Source organism: Lytechinus variegatus, chromosome 2, assembly GCF_018143015.1.
Source record: "Lytechinus variegatus isolate NC3 chromosome 2, Lvar_3.0, whole genome shotgun sequence".
Lineage (NCBI taxonomy): Eukaryota > Metazoa > Echinodermata > Echinoidea > Temnopleuroida > Toxopneustidae > Lytechinus > Lytechinus variegatus.
In genome coordinates, this window is record NC_054741.1 from 74,281,797 (window position 1) to 74,291,616 (window position 9,820).

The 9,820-nt window shown below is 35.0% G+C and overlaps 1 protein-coding gene across 2 annotated transcripts in view; it reads right to left on the bottom strand.

Moving 5' to 3' along the window:
• The window catches only part of LOC121408996 (tigger transposable element-derived protein 4-like), a 34,144-nt gene that overhangs the window by 9,411 nt on the left and 14,913 nt on the right, over positions 1-9,820 (bottom strand). For both annotated transcript variants that reach the window (XM_041600762.1, XM_041600763.1), the window contains exons 2-4: positions 3,911-3,989; positions 3,040-3,140; positions 2,642-2,727 (exon numbers count right to left, since the gene is read on the bottom strand). In XM_041600762.1, the coding sequence (XP_041456696.1) occupies positions 2,642-2,727; positions 3,040-3,140; positions 3,911-3,989 (266 nt within the window). The remainder of the gene's footprint in view (positions 1-2,641; positions 2,728-3,039; positions 3,141-3,910; positions 3,990-9,820) is intronic.

The following is a 9,820-nucleotide window of genomic DNA, read 5'->3' on the forward strand; positions in this document are numbered from 1 at the left end:
GAGAAAGCTTGGGGAAAAAACATACCTTACACTCATTTTGGCCAGTCTTAAAAAAAAAACTTTGGAAAAATAATGTACCCTAGATACGTTTGACCCCGCGATCGACCATTGACCGGTCTTTCAAAACCTTTTTTTTTAATCAGTGTTTTTGATACCCTTAACTAGTGTACGCCTACTTATTTCAAAGCACCCCTTAAACAAGTTTTTCTCTGTGTGCAAAATAACCTCCTGAACAAGTTTTTCGCAGGCTTTATCTACACATTTTGACCAAAAAAACAAGATGTCGCCAGAATATGACCCTAGGAAGAAAGCTTGGGGAAAAACATACCTTACATACGTTTGGCCAGTCTTAAAAAAAAAGCTTTGGAAAAAAATGTACCCTAAATACGTTTGACCCTGCGATTGACCATTGACCAGTCTTCCAAAACCACAATTTTTTTCTTCAAAATCTGTGTTTTTCATACCCTTAACGAGTGCATGCGGGGCCCCCGTCTAAAACTGAAAAAACACCCCTTTCAACATGCTTTTTTTTTTCATGCATGTGTACAGCAATATTTTTGACTGGCCCCTCCTGGGTGCATTTCCCAATATGAAAAGTTAGTATCTTACAATCGTATATTATAGCAACTATGAATGGAAACACAGGTCTTAAAATACACTTAAAATACCATACAGCTCTGAAAACTGGTACTCCATATTTTTTCTGGGGAAAAAAATCCTCTATAGATCCTTTCACATGATATTCATGTGGCTTATGACTGTATTATTCATTCCTTGGAACCTTGGTCAAAAACAAACATTTAAAATGAATTATACATTAGTTCAGTATTCCTTTTATCATGCCAAATTTTGAACATGAAACATAGTCTAGCTGGAATATTCCCCATATTATAAATGGGTTCTCTAAGTGTATATATTTCTTAAGTAATCATGTACTGGGCTGCATCATTTATGACCCACTTTTTTTCTCCATGTTGTGCCAATGTATTCCTTTTCATGAAGAGAAGAATAAAGTGAAATTGATCAGGATTATCATTATTAGAAATATCATTTTTATCTAGAATCTTAAAAAAAATTGTCACCATGACTTAGAGCCCTACTCAGAAGCAGAAAATGAAAATAACCAAAATGTAGGCAATACAAATCTACTTAATTGCAAAATACAACTCTACAAGTTTCATTTTCAAAGATTGATACCAGCTATAAGTTTTAACATTTAATCAAATTTACAAGCCTCATACATGGGCAATATTGTGTGACTCACCAGCAAGGATAGTATGATGCCATCTTATGAAGAGAGATGTAATCAGATGTGTTTTCAATTCAATTCATTTATTTTCACTACCCCAAACACTCAATGAAAATTACATCGAAATTTGTACAAATTACTAGAATAAATTATTTTATTCATATGATAAAGAGTTTCAATTATCTCAATTCATCTGCACAACAAAGTAAAGAAAATATTTAGAGCTTGGCTGGGGAAAAACCTACTATAGAAATTAAGATTTTTTTTGGGGGGGGAGGGGGTTGGTGATTCATTTGGCTTGCTCTTATTTTGCTATGAGCCCTGCTGTCAGGCAAAGCTGTTTACAAAGTATCTCAATGCAGATATTGAAAGCTGGTGACACAACATTTGCTCCTGCGACATTTGCTCCGGTCTTAATATTTAAGAAGACATATGTTAAGTCCACCGCACACCTTACGACCCGACCAGTCGCCGACTGGCTTGCGACTGAGTGAGGGGAGATGAATCGCAAGGCAGTCATAAGCCTCGACACCGCACACCTTGCGATCCGATCTGCGACTCACGCATGCGCTTTTTGCTCTTTGGCATAGCATCTGAGAAATTGCGCTTACTACTGCGTATGCCCTTTGTTTATCATAATACGCGTTATGCAACTCTGCTGTCTGATTGGCTGGAGGTTGGATTGAGCTTGCGATCAAGTCATAAGGATTCGAAATGTCAAATCCTTCCGATTTTCCTTGCGACTTGTCTCTGACCGGTCTGCGATGCTCATGCTGACAAGAGCTGTGACGTCACATCTCCCCTCACCAGTCGCAAGCCAGTCGTCAACCGGTCGGGTTGTAAGGTGTGCGGTGGCCTTTAGAGTTAGGATTGTAATAGAGTACTTGGTTCACAATAAAGATAATGATTAGGGTTTACTTGGTTTTGTAGGTTATATTTTACGTTTGGCTTAACGTGTAGATTTTCAATACTAGAGCAACTGTCGCCAGAGCAAATGTCATGGAACCGAAAAATCTGCACTAAATAATTGGCAAAATAAAAATGCCAGAAATATATTCTAGAGCTGCATTTTTCATCAACTTTTTTTTTTTAATGAAAATGTTTAAAATTTTAAAAATGTAATATGGCAGACAAAATCATTTTTTTATTTTTTTACATATATAGTAATCCCACCTCCATTAATATGTCATCAGTGAATTCAGGCAAGACAGAAGAGCCTATTTTGAGGCTTGCTAATACGACATACGAGTACTTAAAGCAAATACTAATCTAGAAAGTGTAAATTAATGAAACTTGTGTTGTTGTATTCTTATTCTTCTAATATTTCCACTATTAAATGTATGTTGTTTTATATATTCCAACAAGGTCTTAGGAATTTTGATAAAGTATCACCTTTTGGCACGTTTCTTGGCAGTCTTCTGATTGGCTAGTTTCTGATTTTCTTCTAACTTCTTATGGTATTCACGATCCTGTTCATCCTATATATCAACAACAAAACAATGAATTATACAGTTTCATCTAAAGCTAAAAATAATCATTAACTACTTTCAGAATATTTCTGATTTTTTTTTTATACGATATTCAATGTCCGAATAGTATATTTTCTTATGATCATGAAAAGTAATCAAGGAAAAAAAAGGAAACCATTCTATTTTTCTTCCATTTATGAATGAATACATTTGTGTATAACATAAAAAAATAAATGATACCATAATATTAATGTACACTCCTCTGTTGATCATTAGTATTTAAATCCTGTCTCTATTAGCAATCAACATAAAAAACAATACCTTTTCTGCCTTGTTCTGGATGAAAGCTTGTCTGGCATTCTCACGACGACGGTATCCACGATAAACATGAAACTCTCCACTCCCAGCTCCAGCACTAGATCCTAAATTTTATATGGAGCATACAAAAAACTAAATTATAACTTTGAAAAGTTAAATTTAATTCAAAAGTTAAGAATAATGGCAAACTTGATTTCACAAGCAACTAAATAAAAATTATGTATAATAATTAGTCATATTACTACATTGAGAGTGGGCAGACTGAGAAATAGAATATGAAATAGGTTTTACTCATAATCACTTACAAGGTTCCAAGGACCCTTGGACAGAACCTCAAGCCGCTGACCACCTAATTTCTAACTTATGATTATTAATTTTCTTAGCAATCAAATAATTCCTTTCACAATTAAGATAGCACTTAACAAATATGAATCATTGGTCAGTGATGACATATCAGTATAATTTTATTTATTTTACTTTATATCATTTTATTTTGCATTTAATAATAAATATAAATTTATAATCATTAATCAGTACAGAATTGAGTAATATGATTGTCAACCAAATGGCATTAACTGTAGACCAATGTGTATATTAATTTCTTATCATACCCACTCCTTGGGACCCTGGTGAGTTGCATTGGGTTTATGTCAGAGTTTTATAGCATTTCAAGGCAAATTTCCTGTCTGAAAAACATACAAATGTCAATTGTTTTCAGCATAAGAGTATAAGAGGCGCATCATCATCATGGATCCAATATTTATTCATTGAAATGTCAAAGTCACAATATTTCAATTTGATTATTATACTGTGCAGCCCTTAATGATATCTCATGGCCCCCTGCACATTACAAATGAATGACATAGTCTCTTACCCATGACATCTCTGACAAACTCAGCAGGAGCTCTCGGTGTCCATTCCTTCTTTGCATCTGGGATGAACACTGGTTTCTCCTGCGAATCAAAGTCAGGATCAGTTAAACCAATTAAAATCTTAAAGATTGTTGTTCAAAATTATCTCAGTATCACCTAAACTGCAATAAGCTGTGACTGAATAAATTTCAGCACAATCAAAGTGCTGAAAATATTCAACCTTACAGAGGAAGGATACAAGGTGCAATGAGGTATCCAAGTTATGCATTTATTGGATGCATACCATAATACTAGTACATGTAGAAGAACAAATCAACTATTATGATTATGGCATCACAAGGGCTCTGTAACATAAATTTAAAGGATAGCCATTAATAACTAATAGCCTAATTGAAAGAACAATGCTGATTGGTTTAGTAAGTCTACTGAGCTAAATGCACATGCAATGATACAACAATGATCTTGATAGGCTGTTTCATTTTAATAGCTAACCTGTTTGTTATGGGAATCATATCTCATGCACTGTCACAAGGCAATGAGGCAGAAATTATTACTACTCAGTACATCAAGCATTTGAACAAAAACTATACATTCAACATTTTATATCATTTCATTAAGGTTGAAGAACTTATTACATTATAAGGTTAGGAATTCTGATAATGAAGACCCATGGGATCTTTAATACAGTATGTCGGGTCAGTGAAGTATGATGAGGTGTCCAAACTTCGCGGACTTTTCAAAAATATTCTTCAGGCTTTAATTTGTTCATAAAATATTCACGATTTATACAAAACCAATTCAAGAAATAGTTACCACATTGACAGCAAGATCGTAAAATCATTGATGAAAATGTGAAATAGGTCAAGTGATTTCGCCAGTATCGCGATCTCAAAATTCTATTCTGATCGACAAATGCGCGCTGTGCTGGAAATCTGTTCTGAAAAAGTGTGACATAACTTCGCAGACCGAAGTTCTGTGGAGAACAAACTCAGATTGATGGCAAAATGCTATAGAATCAGTCAGCACCACATTTGAACTCACATTTTTGATAATATCTGCTTGCAAAATGATATCGTGATGCTTGTTGAGAATATCAGATTTCTTCGGAACGGGCAATAACGGTGACGAATTTGCAGATCTTTTGTCAATATTTTCATGAATACTGAACTCATCCTGAAGAAACTTACGCCAAAGGGTAATTTTAGTTCGCTTTTCACGTTGCTGATGTCAGATTTTAAGGTTATTGGCTAGTTTTTGAGATAATGACCGTCCGCGAAGTATGGACATGAGCAAAGTTTGGACTCACTGCCATACATACAAAGTTTGATGGTATTTTGAATTATATCTGGTCTCACAATGGAAAAGGATATTGTTTAACATATTAAAGTAGTCATCCAACAATTCGAAAGTAGTTTATGATTCCCCCCCCCCCCCCATCATTGCATAAAGGTTAATTAATCTAGCAGTAATCAGATACTAAAATAATTCCCCTTTTCAAAATAGTGTACGACTGTACGTGACTTGCAGAAATCATCTCTAAAACAATGATATATTTTTAATCCATATTTCTGCCTTCATTGGTCCTCCTTCAAGCTACATACTGTGTCTTATATTTTGCACATATTTGCATCTTATCTCAAGAAATGTCTGTGTGATGGAATGTCCATTTAAAAATATGTATCAGGCTAACATAGTAACATTCATTCACAAAATATTCACATTTCATACAAAAACCAATTGACAGCAGATCATAAAAAAACAACAACAAAAATTGATGACAAAACTAGGTCAAGGGGATTCGCCAGTATAGTGATCTGAAAAATCTATTCTGACCAACACCAAGACGTGTTGGATGACTGTTCTGAATCACACTAAAAACTTATTAATGATCTAACTTCGGAGACAAAATTTTTACTTAAATAAAATTGTAGGGCCTAGAGATTTTGATCTTGGTCTTACTGTTATTAATAAAGGGCGAGGTAGTTTGTAAAAATAGACTGCAAAATGTTATAGAATGAGTCAGTGCCACGTATACTCCCAAAAAATAATTCACAAGACTCAGACTCAGAGATGATGGTAATCCATCAGCATTTTTTTATGTTCATCTGATTCTATTTAAAATTTTAGAACAAGATTATTAATTATTGCCCAGCTGCCATTTGTCCGCCAGACCGCATGACGGTTCGTATTTTATGATTTGGTCAAGTAAAAGTTTCTTCAAGTTTTATAATTTAGAAAACTTTAACTTGAAGAAACTTTAACTTGACCAAATCATAAAATACGCACCGTCATGCACTTGTTCACTGCTACCATTCTGCCTGTGGGGAATCTACAGGTAGGACTATGGTATGCCAATGTTGTACAGAGCACACACTTTAAAAAATCATTAAGATATCTCTTTTGTGACCAAAATTACTAATTTCCATACAGTTGTAATTTATTTTTCATTGGTAACTTGGGAATAATTTTTGTATTTACCAGAGTGCAAAAAAACTTGAATTTTGGGCATATTTTTGTGTACGCCCTCTATTGGTGGAAAGTTATATGGTAAGAAAATTTTCATTTTTTATCTCTATTTTTTATTAAGAAAAAAATGATTCAAAGTATCAAATTTAAATAAGTGCCAAGTTGTATAAATAATAGGTGTAATGGAAATTGTCAGTGTAAAAAAATCAAGCATTTGCCCCAAACAAAAAGAGAAAATAAGCCAAACATTGCCAGCCTTATTTTGCCACACATGGAGATATATTATAACTGAGAACAAGTCAAGGTTATATCATAACCTAGACCAAAAGCTTCGGTCTCTGTTATGTTGGTTGTTCAGCTGAACTTCGTTGGCTTCACTCACCAAATACATAGACCGAAGTTAAACCGTCGTTTGTACGGGGGCTCAATGGCCACGGCTAATTTCTTGTTTTTCTCCTCAATACCGTGATATTTTACACAAACAGTGCATTCATATGCACCTTTAATGTTTAAGTGACGACAGTTTCTTACCCTAAATTCCCGCTTTGAAACTGGCATTCAGAGGATTGTCTCTAAAAGTTGACACTTGCGACTCGGAGAGTGGGCAGCCATCTTGGTAATGAATTATTCATGAAAAGTGGCCGGCGAAAGTTAGACTCCGCCCCATGACCTTTACGTCACACATATACAGTGCCCGGGCGAGCAAACGTTGAAAAGGAAAAGAAAATTAATATTCATAAGCCTGACGTAAAAGAGATGATCTGATTGGCCAACGGTTTCGATAAGCAGTTGACCCGGAAGTTCATCCCACCTCATATGTTTGTGTACATTATCGACTTCGGAGGAACGAGTGAATTGGGAGCTACACGACAGCCGAGGAAAGTCACTGATTTTGTTCCTTTTCAATTGAATTTTCACCACTTAAATGCCAATCAAAGCCTAGAGGAAATAACAAGCTGCATTTTGGTAAGCTTCTTTTTATATATTGCATTATATTTAAGAAAATATTCGATGAGCCCCGCCGGGGGGATTTTGCGTTGTACCTCCCCTAATGGCGGGGACACGCTAGCGAGCCGTCTGTCGACGAGGAGAAATAAAAAAATTAAAAAATGTTAAAAAACTCCTCGAAACAGACGGCTGCCACTCCTAGTACCAATGAGGTCCAAACATTACATGTATGGACCTCATAGGCGACATCAGTGCTAAAATTGGGTTAGAGATTTATGTGGATCTAAATTTATTGTAATTTCAACAAAAGTACTAGCTAAATTTGAGGCTTTTGTTGAAATTTTGCTTTAATGATACATTTATGCTTCATTAAGTAAAAAAAAATTGAAAGAAATGAAGGGGAACTTACATTTTGACGACTTTTTCCTGATTTTCTTGGCAGTTGTCCTTCACTTCTGACTCTCGATCGGACCTGATATGCAGATCACGTATACACGTTCTCGTCAGGTGATCGGTCGGTTATTCTTTTCGCCAGATGTTGATAATTATATATTTCATAACGCAGCGTTCATCGCAAATTTAGCTGAAAGAGATTGAAGTTGAACAGCGCAAGCTTTAATTTATTCAGAAATAACGTTTGATTGCACAAGTTTCGCCTCGGACATTTAAATTTAGGATCATTTGGTCCCATATTGGCGTAACTACGGGGGGGGGGGGGGTGTCCCTACCACCGTCCACACCGGGCGTCCACAAGCCAGCAATTATCTTTTTTCTCTCTTTTTTAACCAAAATGCTTCCCCCCAGAAAAAAAGAACCAGGGTTAAAGAGAAAGACAATTATGATAGAGGAACACAAAATACTTTATTTTTTCAGCTTTTAATGCATCGACTTATAATCAAATATTAAATGGGGCTTAGAACATTTTTTTAAAAAGTCAATTAATAAAAATATTCCGCTCTTCGGGATTTGAGCTTTCATGAAATATTAATCTTTTTCATGATTACCGAAAATACCTCAAATGTCCAAAAAAAATTATCGGTGTATTAGCTGATACCTTGCGCCCGCCTTAATTATTTTAATGTTGAGATACTTTGCTTTAATTTAATGAATTCCTAAAAGCATTAATTCTCAGATCATTTGTCGCAATCGAATGATTCGATTGGTAAGCTGGTTGTATAATTATTATGATTCATGAATTGTTTAAAATGTGTCTCTCTATCAGTTTTGAATATTTAAAAAAATGTCAGCTCGTGCTTTTTGCTCGCAATATTTTGATTAGTAAGAAATTCTTGTGTATGCGAGTTTGATACATAAATAACTAGAGAGAGAGGGGGGGGGTGTCCCTCAGCTACTTGTCCTTGCTTATTCCATATTTTTTTATTATGCTCGTGTTGTGAGTATTTCAAAGTCTTTTCTTTTTCTCACCCTTTTTATTGTCTCGGAGCTTCCCTCTATTTCTTTGCTACGATGTATAGCCCATCTTACTTGTTTCATTTTTTTATGTTCTCATTTCAATGAAAACATTATTAAACTGACGTAGAAGACTTTATTACGAAATTTTGACATTGTTTTGTTTCATTTGTTTGGCTTTCTTTTTTTCTTCTCCTCATCTTCTTTTTCTTCTTACTTTTTCCCTTTCCTTATTTTCTCTTCAGTATTTCATTCAGGTATCCGCCAATTTATACAACACCAAGCATATAGAGGCGGATAATCAGTGAGGGAGCATGACGGTGTGCCGCTCTAAAAAAAAGGAGGAATATTGGAAGAAAAAAAAAGAAGGGATGGGGAAAAAATAAAGAAAAAAAAGATGATGATGGCAATGACGATGATGAAAATTATCTTGGTGATGATGATGGTTGTGGTGATGATGATGGTGATGCTAATGATAGTGGTGATGATGATGATGACGAGATGTAATTTTGTTATGTTGTCTTTGAAAAAATTAAGTAGTGCAAAGTTGAATTCATTTAAAGTTTATTATGAAAATAGCAGAAAAAAAATTGGTATGCGTTCGAGGAAAATCCATCCCCCACCAATCTTTTTCAAAGGTAAGATTTTTTTTGCCCGGGGGGGGACATTTCCATTCAGGAGTGGATACCATGCGCGACCATGGGGTCTCAAAAAGCACCCTAAACACGTAATTTCCATATTCTGAAAATGCACCCCTTAACAAGTATTGGCGTGTGAAACCCTACCCTTAACAAGTATTGGAAACAAAACGATACTCTTGGCAAATATTCCCTGAAATGAACCCCTAAACAAGTACAGGAATGTTTTATTGTTACACTGTAAAAAATATTGGGCAAAATTTTAACCAGCACGAGGGTAATTATGTATCCAACCAATTTTGGGCAGTATTTTACCCAATGCGGGAAGCATATTGTCCAGTATGGTTAAAAAATAAGCAGAAATTACTTTAGAATGAGCAAATTTTCATCACACTAGATAAATAATAATGCCCAAAAGAAATGCCCAATGTTGGTTGGATACATAATTAC